At 30.8% G+C, this 23,360-nt stretch overlaps 2 protein-coding genes across 3 annotated transcripts; both read left to right on the plus strand.

The window, feature by feature from the left end:
- The first annotated feature begins 3,071 nt into the window (after positions 1-3,071).
- Positions 3,072-10,194, plus strand: LOC114383681. 2 transcript variants are annotated; one of them, XM_028343405.1, is made up of 9 exons: positions 3,072-3,415; positions 3,958-6,222; positions 6,406-6,523; positions 6,649-6,734; positions 7,192-7,436; positions 8,605-8,691; positions 8,828-8,927; positions 9,524-9,731; positions 9,826-10,194. In XM_028343405.1, exons 1-9 carry the CDS (start codon positions 3,305-3,307, stop codon positions 9,987-9,989), a joined length of 3,384 nt encoding a protein of 1,127 aa, XP_028199206.1. In that variant the 5' UTR covers positions 3,072-3,304; the 3' UTR covers positions 9,990-10,194. The 2 variants fall into 2 exon arrangements, with proteins under 2 accessions (XP_028199206.1, XP_028199207.1); XM_028343406.1 differs by having other exon boundaries at positions 9,829-10,194.
- A 7,212-nt stretch (positions 10,195-17,406) lies between these two features.
- LOC114384250 (protein PMR5-like) lies at positions 17,407-22,415 on the plus strand. Its single transcript, XM_028343906.1, has 5 exons — positions 17,407-17,859; positions 18,111-18,282; positions 19,008-19,186; positions 19,503-19,661; positions 21,888-22,415. The coding sequence occupies exons 1-5, from the start codon at positions 17,510-17,512 to the stop codon at positions 22,219-22,221; spliced, it is 1,194 nt and encodes a 397-aa protein (XP_028199707.1). The 5' UTR covers positions 17,407-17,509; the 3' UTR covers positions 22,222-22,415.
- The last annotated feature ends 945 nt before the right edge of the window (positions 22,416-23,360 follow it).

The raw sequence follows: 23,360 nt of genomic DNA on the forward strand, positions 1-23,360 counted from the left end.
TCAGGAGAAGGAATTGGACTTGAATCTAGAATTGGGCTTGGACGTGAAGAGAGCAGACAATTTTATCAAATCTTATCTTATCTTATCTACATCAAATCTTATCTTATCTAGATATTATTTCATTTAGATATTATTTCATCTGGATCTTATCTTATCTTATCTTATTTAGATTTTATTTCATCTAGATTTTATTTTATCAAATCGTATCTTAACTAGATCAAATCTTATCTTATCTAGATTTTATCTAGATCTAATCTAGATATTATTTCATCTAGATCTTATCTTATCTTATTTAGATTTTATTTCATCTCGATTTTATTTTATCAAATCTTATCTTATCTAGATCAAATCTTATCTTATCTAGATTTTATCTAATCTAGATATTATTTCATCTAGATCTTATCTTATCTTATTTAGATTTTATTTCATTTAGATTTTATTTTATCAAATCTTATCTTATCTTGTCTAGGTTTTATTTTATTTATGGGCTTGTACTTAAAACATATTTGTAAGCTTTGGTACTGAAAATATATAAAATGTATCAGGGTTTAATTTAGGTTCATGCTTAATGATCGTTCATGATTAATTGGTGTATGTGTTCCTTAATTACAAATGAATGTCTTATGTTAAATTTCGCTTAGTAATTTAACTTAGGGTTGGATTAAGTGGTTGAACTGATAAAGGATAAGCTCTCGTAATCTAGGATAAGGATAAGAGACTTGCTTGTGAATAAAAGAAAAACAACGTATTTTAATTTTGATATTTTTTAATTCACATCTATTCGTTGTTTAATTTACAAAAGCAAACAATCCCCCGATTCATTATTATTTTTTTACTATACATTATGAATGTTTGGTTGACTCCCTAAATAATGTTTATTTGATTCGGGTACGGCCTAAATCAAAGAATTAAATTTATTTTAAATTTTTTAAAATTGCAGGATAAATATAGGAAATTAACATTTCTAATATCATATTTTTGAAAAAATAAAAACTATTTTCCGTACTAAATGTTCTCTCAGAATATCTAAGGTGATAGTGAAAAAATCTCTATACTGCGCTGCTGGTACATAAAAACTGAACTCTATATTTATTTCGTTTTAAAAATATTATAGAATTTAATTAAAATACATTGATAGTGTGAATAGTAAGTGTCGTCTAATCATAAAATTGTTATATTATTAAAAATGTTGATTTTTGTAAAGTGTTTAATGGTTAAGCTCTGTATGTATAAAAAAACTTTAGATTATCAATAAATAAAAAATTATCTGAATTTTAAGATAATTATTATAAAAAATTAATAAATTTACTTACATGATAATTTATAATTAAATAATAACATAAAATAAATTATTTTCTCTTGGCTATTTTTTCTTATTTAAATGTCATTTAAGATTTTTTAAGTAATCATATTTTTAGCGGTATCTTAAGATGCTTATTGAGTAAATTATACATACTTTTTTTTATAAAGATTAAGGTAATTATATATGTTTCATCTTCTTTTGAAAAACATACACATTTTTTTAATAATATTTAAGGAAATTATATGTCTCTCATCAGGTTTAACATAATTATACATATCTCTCTTTTATTTTTAAAACCTACACAAAATCACTAGATAAGGTATATAAGCATTTGACAATAATAAATCACATATGTGGACAATTTTGATTTAAAAAAAAACTAAAAAAGTGATATAAAAACTTAAAAAACCTAACACTTTCTATAACTACAATATACATGTAGATTCAACTTGTATTTATTTTAGGACAAAAAGGTAACAGATTTAAATTTTACAACTATAATAAATAAATAATTTTTTTGTAACGACAAATTTTAAATATTTTCATATTTATAAGAATAAAAAATATATTTTAGTCTTTTGTAATAAAAAATGTCAACTTACATGATTTATTATTATTAAATATTTAGATCATATTTAAGAGGTTTGTTTGAGTTTAAAGTAATTTTCTTAAACTCCATAAAAAAATATGTATGTTTTACACAAGAGAAGAAACATGCTTAATTTCCTAATGTTTATTATTGGTTGCTTAACAATGCAATAAAAATTTATTTACAAAAAAATATTTAATTATTTTATTGTATATTTTGCTTAATTAATAATATCACGACAAATAATTAATATTTAGATCTTGTTAATTTTCTTTATTTATTTCCTTTTTAGTAAATATTAAAGAAATTAATTGGAATACATTTATGGAATTTACTTACTATCTAGTTATAAATTGCCACATAATTAAAAGAATTGAATTTTAATTTATGTTCAACGTTAAAAAATTTATACGATCAATCATTTAGAGATCATATTAGATATGACACTTTTAAAATAATAATTACAAAGCCAATATTTTATCATACGTTACAAAACTATAATTAGAAGTCTCATAACATACTACTAATTAAATTCTATCTCCTTTATCGGTTCATAACAGTTTTATCTTATGCTAAAAAAAACATAAGTATCTACAAAATAAATCCTTATATCAGGACAAATATATCATAAATACTCGAACGTTGTCAAGATTTTCGTTGCATCATCGTTCCACTTTCACCCCCGTCTTTTCAATTCAATGCTGTTAATGCATTAATTGAATGAATTTTATTATAAAAAATTTGGTGCATTAATTGAATGAATTTTATCATAAAAAATATGGTGCATTAATTGAATGAAATTGAAATTCTTTTCTATGCCCTAATTACATTTAAAATCCCGTAGTAGGGTCCATCACCTCGTGCACGTGCCTTCCATTCCTAGGTCGGCTGCGCCCACACGGTGCACCCTCCCGCACTAGACCGCCAACTTTCTAACTCCTCGTTCTTCTATTGAACCTGTTAAGAGAGTGGGTTATAGCCTGCGGACAGAACCACCTTCCCAAAACCACGCCCGCGTGCCACGTGGGATATTACGCACGAAGTACCAGCGTGGACCAATGAGAGCAAAGGACTCAGAGAGACCAGGAAACAGAGGATTATAATTCGCCGCTGCCAGTTTCATGTGAGAGTATAAGTGAAATAAGTGATCAAACTCAACACAACAACACAACACAGCACAAAACAAAACAAACACAACACAGTGGGAAACGAAACAAAAAAGAACTGAAGTGAGTGAGTGTTTTGTGTTTTTAAGGAAACGCATGAAGAGTGGTGACTGATGGTGGGTGAATTGGGCATGTTCGTCTAACGTAGCGGATTGTTGCTGTTTCGTTTGACTCTTTGGTTTTTGTATCGTTTTTTTCAAGGCCAAAAGGGTGGTGTGTGTATGCCGCATTCTCCATTGTTTCACCATGTCTCTGAATCATTCTCCAATGGATGTTGATGGTGAGAATTCTCATGGGAGGAGTAAGCGTAGAAAAGGGTCGAGTAAAAGAAAGCTTCTTGTCAACCAGAGAGTTGAGGTAATGCTATCTAAATTCTCTCTCTCTTCTCTCTTTTGTAAACATATGATCCTTTTTCGTTTTTGAAATTCTGGGTCTTCATTTGGTGATGCATTGCTCAATTATTTTGTTCTTGGTGTGTCAGTAATTCAGGTTTTGTTTTTTTTTTCTTCTGTTTTTATGTTTATGATCCTTTGATGTTCTGTTGTCAATTTTTGGTTTTGATATGTTTTTCACGATTTTCCCTCTCCGATTGTTGGTTTCTTTGTCGAACCCTTGTTCAGGGTTTGCTTTGAATTCTCATGAACCGTTCATGCAAATGATGAAAATTGAAATGAGGCACGGTTAATGGTAACATCACGTGGAGTCAATGTCATTTACAAGTCCTGATATTTTTTCTCATTGTGATTTGTGTGAGTCCTGGTATTTATTTTTTATCATTGTCATTTGTGTGTGTGCGTTTTAATTGTTACTTTGTGATAAACGTGAATGTGGTGATCCCTTTATCTGAAATTTCCAGTTCAGGAAATTAATTTTTCATTTGATTTTGTTTTTATTTTCAGTTGAAGAGTGTGGAAGAGGGTTTTCAGGGTTCATGGCACCCAGGGACAGTAGTCCGTTGTGAGAGGCAGAAGCGTCATGTCAAATATGACAACATTCTAGAAGATGATGGATCAAAGTATCTCGTGGATGTGGTGCGTGTTTCAGCTATTTTGGATGGTCTTGGTTCTTCTTCAGATTGTAGCAATGAATGTGGATTCATTAGACCACTGCCTCCTCCGCTTGCATTTGGGGAGAGGGACCTTCCATTTGGTCTCTGTGTTGATGTGAATTATGAAGAAGCCTGGTGGGAAGGAGTTATATTTGATCACTGCAATGGAACGAAGGAGAGGAGTGTGCTCTTCCCGGATTTGGGTGATGAAATGAAGGTAGGAATTCATCATATGCGGCTAACTCAGGATTGGGATGAAGTTACTGAGAATTGGGAGTCGCGAGGGAAGTGGGTGTTCCTCGAGATGGTTGAGGAATGCGAGAAGGAATCGGTTGTTGCAGTCTCATTCAAGCAGATATGGTATGATGTGAGGGCAACAAAGGAGTTTGATGACAATATAAAGCACTGGACTTGTAATGTGAAGGAATTGTGGAGAGACCTTGTAAAAGAGGTGATTGGTAACTACTATGTTCTCACACTAGAACAAGTTTTCCCAGCCTTAAACCTTCCAGAGGATTTCTTCAAAGAAACACCAGAGTCAGTTGAACCTACTGACAGCATTCCCCTTCAAGAGGAATATGATAAAGATCCTTTGGTGGATGGGGCATCCGAGAAGGAAATTATTTTGCAGCAAGAACCAGCATCTCCAGTTCAAGAGATCATGCCTGAGGCTGGTGAAGTAATGCCAGGTGCTAGCTGTTGTGGAAAGAAGAGAAAACGTGGACGCTCAGCATCCATATATTGGGAGCCGCTGGTACTGACCAATGTTGAATTCTGTCCTGATGTTATTAACGAATATATACATGGATGTGGGAGCAAGACTGTTAGGGAACTTTTGAAGACTAAAGTAAGGAAACATCTTGCATATCTTGGATGGAAAATTGAGTGGGCTGAAGATAAATATTTTCCTGGGCGAGGACGCTACAGGTACAAGTCACCTGATGATGCACAGGAGCAGAAGGTTTACACTTCAATTATTCAAGTTTTGACACACATGCAAATGGAGTCCAACATGAACACTGTGCAGCCCCAAATTGATCACAATAGGATGCATTCTACAAATGACACTAATCTTTCACATCTGCTTTCAGATTTACCCCCAAACGACCAGGATGTAGATGTTTGTCCTCCTCCAAAACGGAAACCTTCTAATGTCAAAGTTGTAGTTGAGCCGGAATTTTGTCCTCAAGCTGTTGTTAAATATTACTTGAATGCATCAAACAAACATTGGGTTGATAGAGGAAAATGGAGACTGAAAGCAAAGAAGCATTTGTTAGCAGAAGGATGGACCTTTGACTACCCAACCAAGAAGCGAAAGACAACTTTGTACATATCTCCAGGAAATAAGTGGTTGGGCTTACTTCGAGGTGCATGCAGAATACACATTAAAGAAAAGATTTCTGAATGGACTAATTCTGGTATGATACCTTTGAATGTCCCAGCCATAAATGAGTCAGGTGAAGGTCATATTGATAGTGAGAACCTATTAAAAATTTTGTCCCAAACGCTTGAAAAAGAGTCTGAATTGCTAACTGCTTCACCAGCAAGTAGATCAACTGAGAATAGAAACCATAGATGCACCAGGAATTCAAAAGCTTCCATGCCAAAGAGCCACAGGAAAGGATTATCAACACGTGTGCTATGGTCACGCAAAAGGGTGCAGAAGGTGTCTGCCCCTAGTCCGTCACACCAAAGACCTCGAAATGTCTCATCTTGGTTGATTGACAACAGTGTGGTGATGTCAAGATGTAAGGTCTATTGCTGGGCAGAAGGAGGCAGGAACTCTAATGTGGTTGAGGGGAGGATAACTTATGATGGAATCAAGTGTAGCTGTTGCTTGAAAATATATGGTCTTGGTGGCTTTGTTAATCATGCTGGTGGAAGTAGTGACTGCAGGCCTTCTGCTAGTATCTTTTTGAAGGATGGTAGGTCAATCTTAGATTGCATGATAAAAGCAATGCATGATCATAGAACAAGGGAAGATATGAACAGACCGTGCAGTGATCTGTGTGAAGGAGAAAATGACAACATTTGTTCTGTCTGTCAATATGGCGGTGAACTTGTTTTGTGTGACCGATGTCCATCAGCATTTCATAGTGCGTGTCTTGGTTTGGAGGTATGTTAACTGTTTTCCTTCTCAATTATGCCATATATAATATATTAAGTACTATCTATCTTCTTGTTCTATTTCCTTTCCTTTTCCCTCTTGGTGATTACTTCAATTCACTACTTTCATATATGAACAACTGGTCTTGCATCTTGGGTCTTTCATTGGGCTGATTTGCCTCTGCATGAGTAGGATATCCCTGATGGTGACTGGTTTTGTCCATCTTGTCGTTGCGGGATTTGCAGACAAACCAAAATAGAAGGGACTGAGGATGGTGATTTACTTGCTTGCATTCAATGTGAACATAAATGTAAGCTGATTTGCATATTTGCTTCAATATTTCATCCATTCTTTTTGTGAGTTTGTTTTTGCAGATGACTGCACATGTTGATCAATATTGTAATGTTTATGATATTTTTTGTCAACCCTATGTAGATCATGTTGAATGCTTGAAAGATAGAGAAAAATCTGAGTCAAGAAGATATATGAAAAATTGGCTGTGTGGAAAAGAGTGTGAACAGGTATATCAAATCCACCTCCCTTTTTTCTTCTATAATTAGGAGAATTTTAATCATAGTTTGCATGTAGAATTAATAAATCTGCTTGATCTCCTTTCAAACTTTCTTTTCTTTCCTTTTATCTTCTTCTATTTATTGTGATTTTGCATTCCATGAAAGCATTACTTTACCCTTTTTTTTTATCAAAACAAAAGTAATCATTGCCAATTACTTCCCCATATGTAATTCTAGTTAACTATTCGGCACGAGATCTTATAGAATTAATGTTTTCTAGTCCAAGAGTTAGTTCTTTATTCAGGTCATATGTGCTTTTATTTATGGTTTTCATTTAATAGCAACAATGGAAGATTTTGGCTATGGATATGTGTTAAGACATCGCAAGAAGAACACATTTAAATTTAAGGCTTCGTTTCTTCATTATATACTGCTAGAAACATTTACCTGTGTGTATTTTTTGCAGATATATGAAGGACTCCAAAGTCTATTAGGAAAACCACTTATAGTGGGTGCGAACAATCTAACATGGACATTGGTGAAGTTTATCAACTCTGAGAGTTGTGATGTTGGTAGTACTAAGAATGACTTATTGGCAGAGAAATACAGCAAACTCAGTGTTGCCCTTTCGGTGATGCACGAGTGTTTTGAGCCATTAAAGAACCCTTTTACTAGTAAAGATATTATTGATGATGTTATATTCAACACTAGGTCTGAAATTCTTATCCGTTAATTCATGTTCGTAAGATTTAAAGAATTCTTTGTATATTGTGTTTTTCATGCTCATAATTCTTTCTTATAGCATGCTGAGTTGAATCTGTAAATCTTTGGCTTGGATCCCATTGGTCATATTTCTATGTTAGCTGGACACTTATTTCAATAGTAAATAGCTGTGACTTATTTAGGTCACCGTAATTTTTTAAAATGATATTCAAGTGGGATCTGACAGGATAGAGTTCTGGTTTTATGCACTTTGGGCTTAACCTAAAATTAATATCCATTACATATCTGCATTTCACAATTTACAGTTAATTGACAAGATATATATTTGTTTTTAATTTTTACCTATCCATTACACCATATTTATGATCAGGTAACACAACCAAGAGTAATCAGTTCTATGTTCTCGTGCTCCCCTCCACAACCCAGAATGATGATTGTAGATTGTCTGATAAACCAGCTATCTCATAACAAAAAAATTTATATGCATTAGATAGATATATTAGAATTTAGAAGCTTGTTCTCATGCATATATAGATTGTGAAATTTTTTTGGATCTAGGTTTATCATGCAGGATGGAATTGCTGGAACTATAGAAAAAATTATGTGAATAGATCACTAGAATAGTCTCTTTATATTTGTATATATTCCTATGCGTATTTCTATATGGAACATAAATTGCAACTAAAATTGCAAGTTTTGGTTGTCTATGTGATTTAAATGATGCTTCTGTTCTTGGCTATTGTGGAACTCTATGCCAGTGGATGACATCGTGAATATTTAGCTAGTGAAATAAGACTAAAGTGAGGATTTTGGCTCTCTTTGAATCTCATATTACAATCTTGGTTATTCGATTTAAACATGTCTCGATTGGATTCAATATGTGGGCTTTTGTTTTTCCTGTGTTCGTTTATTTTTAAAGTCAAATGATTTTCTTTGTTGGGGTTGGGGAAGTTGTTGTTGGGTAATCTTGGTAAGTGATTCATGGTCCTAATGGGGATTTGTTTCATTTAAAATGAGCAGATAATGTGCATTACTGAGTCTCTTCAAATTCATACCATTTACTAGTGAATTTGTTAACAAGTGTACATTGTCTATGTTCAGGATTTGTTATATCATCAGGGCCAATGCCTGACATCTGTATTTTGGAAATTTGTAGGTCAGACCTTAATAGATTGAATTTTGAGGGTTTCTACACTGTACTTCTGGAGCAAAATGAAGAATTGATAAGTGTAGCAACTATTAGGTGAGTATAGAATTGTGCTACTACCAAGTATCAAGCAGTGGGTTTTGCATGAAATGTGATAGCATTTCCTGTTTGATTTGCAGTTTTAAATACCTAGTCATTTCATGGTATTCTAACTTGCCATTTCATTTTATAGGGTATTTGGACAGAAAGTAGCAGAGGTACCACTTGTAGGTACCAGAATACAATATCGTCGACTTGGAATGTGTCGAATTCTAATGGGTGAGCTTGAGAAGGTAACATAAAAAAGCATGCATTGCATATTTCTTTTATAAAAGGAATTCCTACTGCATTGTTTTATGAAGGAATTCAAATTAAGCTATCACCAATTTGGATCTAATTTCTTATCCTATAAGGTTTCATATAATCAGCTTCTCATATTGCAATGTCCATTTTGGGCAATCAAGTAACTGCTCAAACACCCTGCTACACCTCTTCAATTTTCCAACCCTAAATGCATTTATTCTTTTTCTCCAACCACCATGGATGCTTTAAAGTATTCTCCTCCATCTTGCCATTTCTTTTTCTCTCCATTAGGATATTCCTGTCAACTATTTTTTAGTTCATTCTTAATGTATTAGCAATTTAACATGAGATTTTATAAAACATAACTAAAAGCTATTAGCATGATCTTGTGCTATGTAAATCATACACTTCCTTACTCTCAATTAACTTCTTTTCTATGTAGTAGAATCTGTCTGTATTGAATTTAGTAAGAGCGATTATAACTTCAAATAATTACAATGTCAGATTTTACTTAAAAAGTCCTAGTGTTCCTGTTATTTTCTTAAGTATAGGATCATTTTTTCAGTTGACCTTTTCTTTTTATCAGAGGCTCACACAACTTGGAGTGGAGAGGCTAGTCTTGCCTGCTGTTTCTGGAGTGCTAGAAACATGGACCAATTCTTTTGGTTTTGCAAAGATGACAAATTTTGAGAGGTCACAGTTCTTGGACTATGCTTTCCTAGATTTTCAGGAAACCATCATGTGCCAGAAGCTGTTAAAAAGGAGTTCATCCCCCGAATCGGTTTTAACAAGAGGTTTTGACTTGACACATTTTGTCGATTCTCTTGTTTTAGCTATAAAGGAGATAACAGTTTACTAACTAAACTAGAACTTTGATCTTTCATGTAGCAGAGATGCAACCAAAACCACATGATGTTTTCACTGTCAAATGTAAAATTAAGTTTGAAAAGTCCAGTTCAGCACTTGAAGTGGACCAAGCTGAAGAGGCTCACAAAAGTAGGAAGGATCTACAAGTGGTGGAGTGTGTTCCAACTTTGCCTACTTCTTCCTAATCTGATATTTAGACCGAGAGATAGACTGTGTAATGACAAGTTTGATATTGTGGAGTAGCATTGAACCGGGAAAGCAAAGGAGAATGAATAAAATTGAGAAACAAACTTAAATTTGGAATTTTTCTTTTCATTTGTTATCATAATTTAGAAGTGTAAGAGTATAGTGTAAAATATGATGTCATAATATAAGTACTGTTTATCAAGATAGTGTGTCAAATTTACTTTGATATGGGAAAAGCTCTTATGAGTAGATTTGTTTTCTTTTTATGGATGCCTTTTTCTACTTTTTGGCTTGTTTGAGAGGATGACATCCTTGAATTAATGCTTCTATATAGATGGAATCGTTTTCGTGAAAAAAGTTTTTTTTAATAGTAAAAGCTTTTTTTTTATCATGAGCAAAATTACGTAGTCTACCATAAAAATTATCCCAAATTTTTGTTTTCTCATTTTATTCTAAATAATTGATTATTTTTAAATATAAAATTAATTGCTATAAATAACTTGATATTGTTTTTTTGTACTGATGAAAAAATAGTTTTTTTTTTGTAATTTTACGTACTATAGTAGTGGTTTTTTAGACACACAAAATGCTGTTAACATCTTTTTTCGTTGATGAAATAAAAAAGGTTGTTAGAATTTTATTTTATTTTTTTAAAAAAGGAAAGGTTGTTAACTTGTCCTACTAGTGGGCATCAGTTCATATTAAAGCAAACAAATTATTCTCAATAAGAGCTTTAATTAGAAATTAAAGGGTGTATGAAGCAAGTATTTTATGCAGTCACCTTCTTTTCTGGTTTTCTTGATTTTTTCCATAACAAGAAACGCATACGTTTTAATTTGATTATCGGAACATCTCATAATATATTCTCCCATTATCTTTACGATCTTCGTATCTTTGGGATTCTGGAAATATGTTGTAGAATCAATCCAATATGGGAAGCTATCCTAGGTGGTTTTTAATTTTATTATGCTTCATGATTTATTTCATTAATTAACTAACGTGTTAGGAGTGTTATGTTTTAGTGTTAGGGTAAGGAGTTTCATTAATTAATTAGGCATTTCGATGCAAGGAGTTTAATTTTATTAATGTTTAAGTGTGCGGAGATTTTTCGGTATTAATTAGTTAGTGTTAGGCTGAGGACGAGTTTCATTAATTAATTGGGCTTTTTATTCCTAGGAGTTTAATTTATTAATGTTTTCATCTTAGGTTCACTTCATGGCATTTTTAAAATGAAAATACTGATTACCTTTGAAAATTATAGAATAGACAATAAAAATTATAAATTGAGTAATAAAATTTATTAAATCAATAAAAAAAAGTTTGTAACCTTTATTGTTCAATCAACAACACACACAAAAGAGAGATAATTTAAAGAGATAATTTTTTTAAACCAGTTTCAATGATTAATTTTGCAGCAATGATCGATGACAGTTCAAGTAATCTCCCCCTCTCTTATGTTCATCCTATATCTCATCTCCTAAACTGTGCGAATTACTCGATTATTTACTGTAAAATTTATTTCAATGGACATGTACATGTGGCCTAAACTAAACTATTGGATTAAAATTATGATTAATAATTTAATATGCTATAAAACATGAGTGGCAATGATCACTACTCGATTAATCTATAAGGTTGATACAACAATATAAGATCTAATAGTAAATGATTTATTTAACAAAAAAATTTGTATTCAATTAATGATCTGGCTAAGAAAATTTTAAATCAAAATCAATGACAATTATACACTCCTATAAAATTGATGTATCAGAGTAAATTATAGAACACCCATATCAGACCCAAAAAGAAAGTACTCACTACTCAGTTGTTATCTTCTCCATAATAAATAAAGACATGCAGCTCTATTAGTTGAATATACTTGTTTTTTCTCTTATCCACTCGTCTTTACAACACAATGGCCCGTTCTTGACGACATTTTCTTTCTCAACCTGCTTCCACTTTAAATAACCTCCACCTGTACTTGAAAAGCATGTGGCTTATATCGTAAACACTTTAATGACTTTATCATGGTGCACCGATGGATATCTGATGAACTTCTCAGGTTATTTAGTGCTAGGTATTCTTTATACAGTAGTATAACATATAAAGAGAATAAATAGTTTATGCATATATGTACCGAAATTATAATTTTATGTTTTTATTCAATTATATTTGTTAAATTTCTAAACTTTTTATGAATTATTTTAAGAATTATATTGATAATATTTTAATTAGTTGATAATTTAAATTTTTTTATATCAATTAACAATGTATTAAAATTAAACTCTATTACTAAAGTAGGAATTAATTGTATTTGAATCTATTGGATAGAAGTTTATACGAGATGAGTTAAAATGAATTTAATTTAATCCTAAATTAACTCAAAATTTCAATAATTAATAAGGATAACATCTATTAATTATTAAAACTCATACGTGATTGGATAATGTATAGAATTGACATGGGTCATAACACTTAGTTTCTATACATTATCAAATGAGGTATGAGTTTTAATAATTAACCAATGTTGTTCTTAATTATCAAAATTTGGCATTGGTAAACATTTTTAAAAAAAATTATTTTATAAATAGATTTTAAATATATAGTCTTTAAAAAAATTTAGTAAGAATTATTTATAATTTTTACTTGTTTATTCTAACCATTTAGTTATTAGTTATTTTTGTCTATTATTATTGATTGTTATATATATAAGCAGTAGACTTTAAAAGTACAATGAGAAAAATAATAATTAGTTATATGTTAAGTAGGTTAGTAATTATATAATTCTTGACAAATAATATTACAAAAAATATAAATTTAGAGTTATTGGTCATAATAAAAAATCAAAATAAAATATTTATAAAATGACATTTTCAATTATGTATTTTTAAAATTTAAATTCATGTCTCACATGTCATTCATATCATATATGCTGATTTCCGAAAAATGATATAAAAAAAATTTAAAATTTCAAAATATAAAATAATTTTTAATATTTCAAATTAGGAATTATAAACTAAAATTAATAATTTTGTGCTAGATATCAATAATGTATCATAAATATAAAATTTCTTAAGTTATTAATTATTATGATGTAATATAAATAGTCAGTTGAAGATGTAATTAATTATTATATCTTAAAAAATATGAAAATAATAAAAATAAGAATTAAATTTATGTTCACTCAATAAATTATTTATATTTTATTTTAATTTGAATATGTTATAATTTTGAATCAAAATATATTAATGTTATTAATTAATCCAAATTAAAATATATATTACTCCTAGTTACTTTAAATTAATTAAATTAAATTTTAAAAAATAAATGATTGAGTGTTTCAGATTAAATATTTTCATTTCATATTTAATTTTTTTAATTATTGAATTACAATGAGTTAGGAGATACTCATGTGGCCTCTGACCTAAGAAAAAAATATAAAATGTTATTTTACCAACTTAATAGAATTATGCATTTTTCCATCAAAAATAAAATTATGTATTTTAACATATAAATCAATCAAATCAAAATTAAATTTTTTGTTATTTTACTAAGCAAATAAAAGATATTTCTATTTGTTTCTAAATTTTAAAATTTCTTTTATCGATATCATCTTTTTTTACTCAATTTACATATCAACTTATTTAATTATTGATACGCATAGTTACCTCATATTAAATTATCTTCGAAAATACATCATTTTGTCATTTTTTTGTTTCTTTAATCGTCTTTTATTCTCCAATTCTATTAGAATTAAAAATAAAAATACTTTATACTAATAATTTTCATAATTACATAATTACATATAGTGATTGTCAAATTATGTTTCAATCAAAAGATAATATAAAGATTTTTTTTAATGTCATAATTGGCTTAAAATTATTTTGCATGCAAATAATTGTACATAATTTATTATGTGTACAAATAAGTGCAAGGCTAACACATAAGCAAAAAATAATGAAAGATACCAAAGAATGTTATTATTTAAGATTGACGAGATATTTATTCAAAAGGGTTAAATGCAATGTTGGTCCTCTATTTTGCTCAATCCTTAATTTTGGTTTCTCCATTTTAAAATAGAGATATTTGGTCCCTCTGTTCTAAAAAACCATGATTAGTCCTCTATTTCAAAATAGTGAAACATTTGATTATATTATTTTAAAAAATTTATAATTTTGGTCAAATCTTCAATTTGCCTATGGTTTATTTATTTTATTTTGATACAAAGCCTTAAACCTAATATATTCATTTAAAGTATCATAAAAAATCATTTAATTAATTATAATGTAAGAAATAAAAGAAATAAAACATAGATAAAATTAAAGATTAAACCAAAAATTACACATTTTTATAAATATTGATAATTGCTAAATAATTGTATTTTGATAGTAGAAAATTAGTCAAATATTGGTCAGAAATTAATTATTTAGCAGTTATTTGTGATTAAAAGTTAGAAAATTAATTAAATTGAATTTTTGGGTGTAGATATAAAAATTGGAGGTGTAACAAGCAAAAAGGGTAGAAAAATTGAAGAAAAGAAGAAAATTTGAAGAAGGCCCAACCCAATACGCGCGCTCTGCGCGCGTCACGAGCTAAGCGGGCCAGGAAGTACACGCGCTAAGCGCGCCTACGAAGGCCCAAAGCCCACTTCAACAACTATAAATAGAGAGTCAGTCCAAGGGACAGAGGACACGACCACAGAACCCCCTCTCCTAGGGGTTTCATTTACTTCTTTTCTTTCTTTCACCCCTCCTCTCATTGTAAAGCCCTCATGACCATGAGTGGCTAATCCCCCTAGCTATGGCCAGGTTCTTTATTTACCGTTCTTTCTTTTTACATCTTGTATCTCTGAACTTGCTTTCTGTTAGGGTTTAGTCCACTCGGGAGAGGGTAAAACCTAATTAGGGGTAAGGAATGAATACTTGAATCTGTTTTAAGGGTTAGGCCACTCGGGAGAGGGTAACGCTTAAGAGAACACTAAAAGGAGGAAATTATCGGGTTATCTTTTAGAGGGTTTTTCCTTCCAGTTTCTTTTATCTGCTTTTCTTTCTTGCTTATTCTGCATCTCGGACTTTGTTTTCTGTTAGTCTTTGCCACTCGGGAGAGGGTAAAGCCTAATTAGGGATAAGGAATGAATGCGTGAATCGGTTTTAAGGGTTAGGCCACTCGGGAGAGGGTAACGCTTAATAGAACAATAAAAGAAAGAAATTATTGGGTTAGCATGACTTAATGCCCCAATGCCCATGCCTTAGCAAACATCTAGAATGTAATCCTAATGCATCTTAGTTATTGAGTCTTCGCAAAGGGCATTTGGAAGATAGGTAATTAAGGTAGGCTTGTCATCATGAGGCATCAGGGGCAAGTAGATGGATAGATGTGGGGCAGAATTAGTTCACTGGTATTGATAACAGACAAATCCTAAATCCATATATCTAGGCTGATTAGACTTGTTAGGTTTTAGCAATTTTATTATATAGATTTTATTTCTCCTCTATTTGAATTTCGTAGAAGTAGTTATCTTTATCATATCGCAATTTAAATATTTTATCTTTTGTTTTGATCCTTCAATCTTTTATCTTTTCTTTTATCTTCTAATTTTATCTTTAAGTATCTTATCTTATCTTTTCTCTTTTAAGTTTATCTATAAATATCTTATCTTTTCTTTACTTTATCTTCTATCTTTCTTTATCTTTCATTTTAAATTCTTATCTCTTGCTTTTAAATTGGGTTTGCATTAATCTAAGTACAAACAAAGTCCATGTGGATTCGACACTCGGACTTCCGAGAACTTTACTACTTGTAACGATTTGGTACACTTGCCAATGAGCTAACAAATATGGAAATCAAAATTATGAATTTTCTAAAATAGAAGTACCAAATGTCTCTATTTTAAAATAAAAGACCAAAATTACACATTGAGCAAAATAACGGAACCAAAATTACATTTAACCTATTCAAAATTGTGTATAAAATATTTTTAGCAATTTCATATTCATCACTGATAATTAGTTTTTTTATTACTTGCATCAGTTAATAACAATTAGTTTAATAATAATAATAATAATAATACCTATGCAGTAAAAAATATAATATGTATAATTATCATAAACATTGTTAATCATTTTCATTATTATAATTATAATTTTTAAAAAATCAGATTTCAATCAATTATTATAATTACATTACAATTATTACATAATTTAAAATGAATTTTCTTTCAAAAAAAAATTAAATGAATTTATTGATTAGAATTTTTGAGAATGTCATGTAAACATTTCTATTTAAAAATATTTTCATATGCATTATTATAGATTTTTATTATTATAATTATAATTTTTTTTAAAAAAATATTGCAATCAATTATTATAATTAAATTACAATTATTATATAATTTAAAATGAATTCTCTTTAAAAAAATTAAATAAATTTACTACTTAGAGCTCTTAAGAATGTCATGTGTAAACATTCCTATTAAAAGCATTTTTATATGTATTATTATAAATAAATAGGATTGAATTAACTTAACTTAGATATCTAAGCACCAATTAATTCACTCATTTGATGATAAAACATGACTTAAGCCATATTCCATAAAACTAGCTGAAAAGTTAACTGGTAGGTTGAAGTTGAAAAATTAGTCTATTAAATTATAAATGTTTGATAAAATTAACTATTAAACTAATTAAAAAGTGTAAAATAATGATATTTGTTTAAAAAGGATAAAAAGGAAATCAAATAAATATATTGAGGATGAAAATGGAAGAAAATATAAAAAGTTAGAAGCTAGATATTTTAAAAAACATTATTTCAAATAGCATTTAAAAAAATGTTTAAATCTATTAAAAAAACTTATTTACTAAATAATCAAATAAATTTTTCAGCTAGTAAAATGATATAAAATGTAGCTTAAATGTGTTATCCAACATAATTTTAATTTTTATGATACTTATCACAAAAGGCAACAATACTTTTATGCATAATAATCTATGATTAGGCGACTGAAAAAAAAAGATATTGATAGTATTTTTATATAAACTAAAACGCAAATTCTTGTTTCTCCCCTATAAAGAAAAGTACTGTAAAATTGGTATAAATATAAAAAGTTTTGATGGTATTTCCGGAACATACATAAAAATTTAACAAGCATTCAAAGCTACTATATATAGCAATTTAATAAATACTATTTTTAGTCCCCTTCATGTGACTTCACTAATATGAACCCGAGGGTAAAAACAACCTTTTGATGAGCACAATATTCCACTTAATAAATTTTACTGAACCGCGTTAAAAGGTTGCATCATCATGATTCATGACCACGTTCATCCACCTTCACATGCACACAACAAAACCCCATTTCCAAATTTTCTTTAGATTTTTTGACAAATTAAACCTCATAGCCCCACTTCCCCACTCTTATTATATCTACATTTCAATACAGTTACTACTACTTTTGTTTCTCTGTTTGTGCCTTTCTGCTTTCACCTTTCTTCAGTTCTCTCTTAGTTTATTAGATTCTGCAATGGCCCTTCGTTGTTCTCAAAACTCTTGTGGTCTTTTGGCCTTATTTTTGTCTCTTCTTGTCCTAGTAGTTTCTCTTCAATGCCAAGTAGCTTCTTCTGCTGTGCTGTTAAGCATGAAACATAAGCACAACCATGTGAACAATCAGAGACCAATGGTCCAAAAAACCAACCAAAGCATTTGTTCATTGTTTGAGGGTGCTTGGGTCCGTGATGAAACTGAAGGATACCCTCTTTACCAATCTTCTAGCTGCCCTATCATAGACCCAGAATTCAATTGCCAAATGTACGGTCGACCCGATTCTGATTACCTCAAATACCGTTGGAAGCCCGTCGATTGTGAACTCCCAAGGTACAAACAACAACATTAGACACGACACCACATTAAGAAAATGTGTCCTAAAATAATGTGTTAGTATTAGTGTCGGTGTCGGTGTTTCTGAAGTTTTGGTTTTTAACTAAGTCGAATGGTATCGTGTGATCCATGTAACCAATCTCATTATGAGAGATTAGTCTTTATTGTTGTTGTAATGTTAGTGTGTATGTATGTATGCTAAGCATAATCCGAATGGTTTTGTGGCATTTATTAATATGTCATGGTAGGTTCAATGGGGTTGAGTTTCTGCTGAATATGAAAGGCAAAACCGTGATGTTTGTCGGTGACTCGTTGGGAAGGAACCAATGGCAGTCTTTGATTTGTATGCTATCAGCTGCAGCACCTCAGGCACAAACACATATGGTCAGGGGAGATCCTCTTTCAGTCTTCAGATTCTTGGTGAGTCCAATCAATTTTTTCTGAGCAGTAAATAAGTAATCATGACAATACTTGACATTTCCATTTCCAGTAAGATTTAGGTCCTATTTGGATACAAAGACTTACTGAAGAAGAAATAAGGAGATAAAATGAATTAAGCTGAGTTAAAAAACAACTTATGAACTTCAATTGAAACTCTCTCATTCAACTTATTTATCCCTGAGTTAATTTTAACTTCCGAAAAAAGATTAATTTATTTTACCTTCTTATTTTTTTTTCTAAAAGTATTTATTGAGAAATTTATCCAAACATGACCCTGGAGTATAATGCCACTTACCTAATTCTTTTCTGGGTAAGATTCAGATTTTCGTAGGTCAATAAGAGGTAAGAACAACATATTTTTCCAGCACTAAATTCACTAAATTGTTTGTTTTTTTCCACTTTGTTAAGTTTCATTAAAAACCATGGTGGGTAGGGTCATATATTTTGTAATAGGACAAGAATCTGTTGAAAAGGTGATTGTGAGATAGTCTCAATTGGAACATGAGATGTAGCTGTCTATTTAAAAATCTGTGTGAGGGGACCCAAAGTGTTGTGAGGTATTTAATTTGTCAAGTTGATGCAAACTGCAGCCACATCATCTTCATGCTTTGCCCTCAGAAGTTAGAATAATACATAGACCATGCAGAGTAAAAAAGCATTTTAGAGAAGAGGTCTAAACTGGGTTTCATATGGTATGTGTGCAGGACTATGGTGTGAGCATTTCATTTTACAGAGCTCCTTATTTGGTGGATGTGGATGTGATCCAAGGGAAGAGAATTCTGAGGCTAGAAAAGGTAGATGAGAATGGTGACGCATGGAGGGGTGCTGATGTGCTGTCTTTCAACACAGGGCATTGGTGGAGTCATCAAGGATCTCTTCAAGGGTAGGCCCTTTCTGTATGTTTATTCAAGAAAATACTAATAAAAAGAATTCAAAACTGAAATTTTGGGTCTGTCATTGTTTTATTTATTTTGTTTTTTAAAGTACTTTCCATGCTTTGTGAGTATAAAAGTTATTCAATCACAAATCATTACATACGAAAACAAATTTATTGATTTTTACATTAATTATCTTAAAATCATATTAATAATAATTTCTGATTAATTGATTAATTGACCATGTAAAGTTTTTTACACATACAAAAAAATTAAGCTATTCAATTAATGGTTAACAGAAATGTTAGTAATGCAATCTTTCAGGTGGGATTATATAGAATTGGGAGGCAAATACTACCCAGATATGGATCGGTTAGCAGCTTTGGAAAGGGGTATGAAAACATGGGCTAATTGGGTGGACAATAATATTGATAAAAGCAAAATCAGGGTGTTCTTTCAGGCCATTTCTCCCACACACTACAAGTAGGGACTCTCCATCTTTGACTCTCCACTATCTTGAACTGTTTTCTTCTCTCTCTTGCATTATTGTGTAGAAACTATTTGATTTTTGAGCTTCATTGGATATTATTTTAATTGGGATAGGAACTATTAACACCAAAAAAATTGTTTACTAATAAGAAACAGAGTCAAAGACATTTTGGTTCTATTTAACTTAAAATTAACCAAAATGAAGCAAAATAACTAATAAAAGTAAACAAATGAAGATTGATAATTAAACCAGACACATGAAGCAAAATACCAATATTTCTCCCCTAGTCAAACTTCATTTGCATTTTATCCAATGAATGAATATTTGCATTAACGGGTGAGAATGGGACCCTTCTTTTGGCAAGGCCTTGACAACTTGCACATAGATTATTGCAAGTAGTTTTTCGGTCGAAAAGGTTCTTGCAAGTTGAGTCTTCTATCTCGAGGTTGAAATTTATGGACTCACTGGTACTGTCTCTGTCACATGTTGAAATCTACCTTGCACGTTTTCAGAATATGGATCTAAAATCTATTTTTGATAAAAAAAAATTAACGATTTACAATTTATAACAATTGACTATATAGTAATTCATATCATTTTCATTTTCTTAATCCCTTGATTTGCGCACAAGTAATTATATCATTCTGCACTTTGCCCTTCACAACTTTAAATTCCTCTATCACATATTTGGATATTAGTCTCTTTTTGTTATTAACACCTACAAAGTTGTTTTAGGCATAAGACTCCCATCATTGCATCATGACTGGGTGTACCATTATATAAATAAATCGGAATTTCAATTACAAATTAAAGCTTAAAAGGAATTATATCAGCCGTGGTATCCGAACAAAAAGGCAAAAAGCAAAAGAAAGAAAGAAAGAGGAATAAGACAAGTGAAATAAAAAATTATGTCTGCGATAAAAAAAACTATATAAGATATATAAAGAACTTTCTGTATAAACAACAGCATTTTAGCTAATGGGATCTAAAAGTGTTCAGTTAGATATTCTTCAAAAACAAAATCACGCTAAAGAAATTTCTAGTTAAGCTAAAACTTTTTTTATGTATTAACATGAAAATGTTTTCAGCCCAACAGAAAATCAAAATCAATATATGAACAGTATTATGACAGCAAACTTAATAGCAGTCTTATTAGTTTCGTTATTTCAATTATCAAAACAAGGCTATCAAAATTATGCAAAGGTACTTCTTTTGTGGCCTCAAAGTCATTTATGATCACATGAGTTTGCAATATAGGCTCTTTTATTGCCTTTCCCCCAACAACCCAGTCAGATCTTAAGAGGTGGTTTTTTCCTAGTGCAGCAAGATCACCGTGATGCATGTCATGGTAAAAAAAGTGTCGGTGAAATAAAATACACATGATACACCATCACATTAATAATATCCATACACGTGAAAATAGTACAACAAACTCTTATATACTTTTTTCCCCCATTGGGGTATTTCTCTTTTATCTAGCTAGTGCATGTCACGAATGATCATGAGGTGTCTTTTGGTACCTCTAAAAATTATCTCTTGCACTTTCCCATAAGAAAAAAACTACTCTATCCCCTGAGTAGATATATCCGAAGCCAACAATTGCAAACAACATACATTTAAATCAGAAATGGGCCAAAATAAATGTGCTACATAATCCGATGGGGCAAGGCTGTGACATAGCACATGGAGATGTCCAGAGTCAGCAACAGTGAATGGATGAGTCTCTAATAATTTTTAGTATGAACCTAAAAAAAACAGCTTCTTAGTTCTGTGGCTGGCTTCACTTCCACAACACTTTCCAACTAACTTGAGTAGCATTAGCATTAACCCTTTTAGTCTTTGACATTAATAAGCATTGATTAGTAAAAGGTAATAAAACAGTGATTTGTGTTTTGAAGTTCATTATTTATTGAGCAGATTACACTTTATCACATGTTGCTTTTTTTGAAATTTACATGATACTTCTGCCTTTTTAACATTACACCAACCCCTTGTGTGTTTCTTTGGTAATAAAGGATGCACTTATGTCAGTATAACATATTTTAAACAATTAAGGGAGGTTAGTGCATGGAAACAAAAGATAAGGATATCGAGTGAATTTCAAAGAAAATATACAGGGGGCGATATTGTAATTTGCTCTTAATTATTTTGTTTAAGCTTGTCTAAATGCTTTTATTACAAAGTTGAGCACAAATTAACTAGATGGCACTAATATGCAGCCCAAATGAATGGAATGTGGGTCAGACAACTGTGATGACAACAAAGAACTGCTATGGTGAAACTGCCCCAATCAGTGGCACAACATACCCTGGAGCATACCCTGAGCAGATGAGGGTTGTTGATATGGTCATAAGAGAAATGAAAAACCCTGCATATCTTTTGGACATCACAATGTTATCAGCATTGAGGAAGGATGGTCACCCTTCAATTTACAGTGGTGAATTGAGTCCTCAGAAGAGAGCTAACCCTAATCGAGCTGATTGCAGCCATTGGTGTCTTCCTGGATTGCCTGATACTTGGAATGAACTATTCTACACTGCTTTGTTCTACTAAATTATGTATTTACTAGCTAATTAACACTGTTCACTCACTGTATTTTTATTTTATTTTTTTTGTTTTGTTTCTGCCACCAAATTATCTTTAGTAGGTGGTGCATTAATTGAGGGTTGCATAATTATTGCAACTCGTTGCAACTGTGAAGTTATGTATGCTAAGGAAATGAAAAAGTTTCTTTGTTGCTCTATTAATGTAAAGTGTGAATTACACTATTATAGTATAAATTCTATCAAAGGTATCAATTGAATTTGAAAGGTTTCACTTTTCAGTATGTAACAAAAGGGCGTTCTACAGGATGAATGACAGCTTATGTTGGACAATGGACAGAAATAGGGTAAAAGGGTTCACGTAGTAAACATTTGGCTGCTTATGACATGCATAATTTGTAAAAATTTTACTTGTTCTTAATTTATTTGTAGATAAATATGAATCATGTCATAGATTGTTGCTAAAATTGATAGTGTGTCCTCACCTTTTAAAATAGATTTACCTTGCCTCAAGTAAGATTCCCTAAATGAAACGAGGAATTTCGGATACAAGCTATTAAAGCTAATGCATTGATATTGCCATATTCAAAATATGTCTCACCCAGAAAGTTATAACATGTTGGCTGTTGCTTCTGGTGGATGAAGTTACAGGAAGAAGCGAAACCAAACAAGTTGTAATGCAACATAATTTGACATTTATTTTTGTTTCATCATGCATATCCTTCTTGGGAGGAAAAAATATTACAAGATCGATATAGAATTTTGTGATCCGGTTAATTTTCACACATAATTCGTAACTCCATTTTTCAATTTATAAAAAATAGTTAATAACTTATCACATAAAAATCAGTCATAAACATATATATGATTTTAGACAATATGGTATTTTCTCCCTTTGAGAATTATTACATAATTCAAGATTACGTAGTTTCGACAAATTTCCACCGGTACATATTTTATAGATCTTAGAAATTTAAAAATAAAAATAAAAACATAAAATAACCACTCAAAAAATCAAACGGCATCTATTTCATGGGCACATTTCAATAGCAATGTAGCGGAATCTGAGTTGATTTTTCTTTCTGGTACGTAGCAGGATCAGTATATAGGTAATGGTTGTCTTAAGTGGACCAAGTAAATAAAACTTTT

Source organism: Glycine soja, chromosome 14, assembly GCF_004193775.1.
Source record: "Glycine soja cultivar W05 chromosome 14, ASM419377v2, whole genome shotgun sequence".
NCBI lineage: Eukaryota > Viridiplantae > Streptophyta > Magnoliopsida > Fabales > Fabaceae > Glycine > Glycine soja.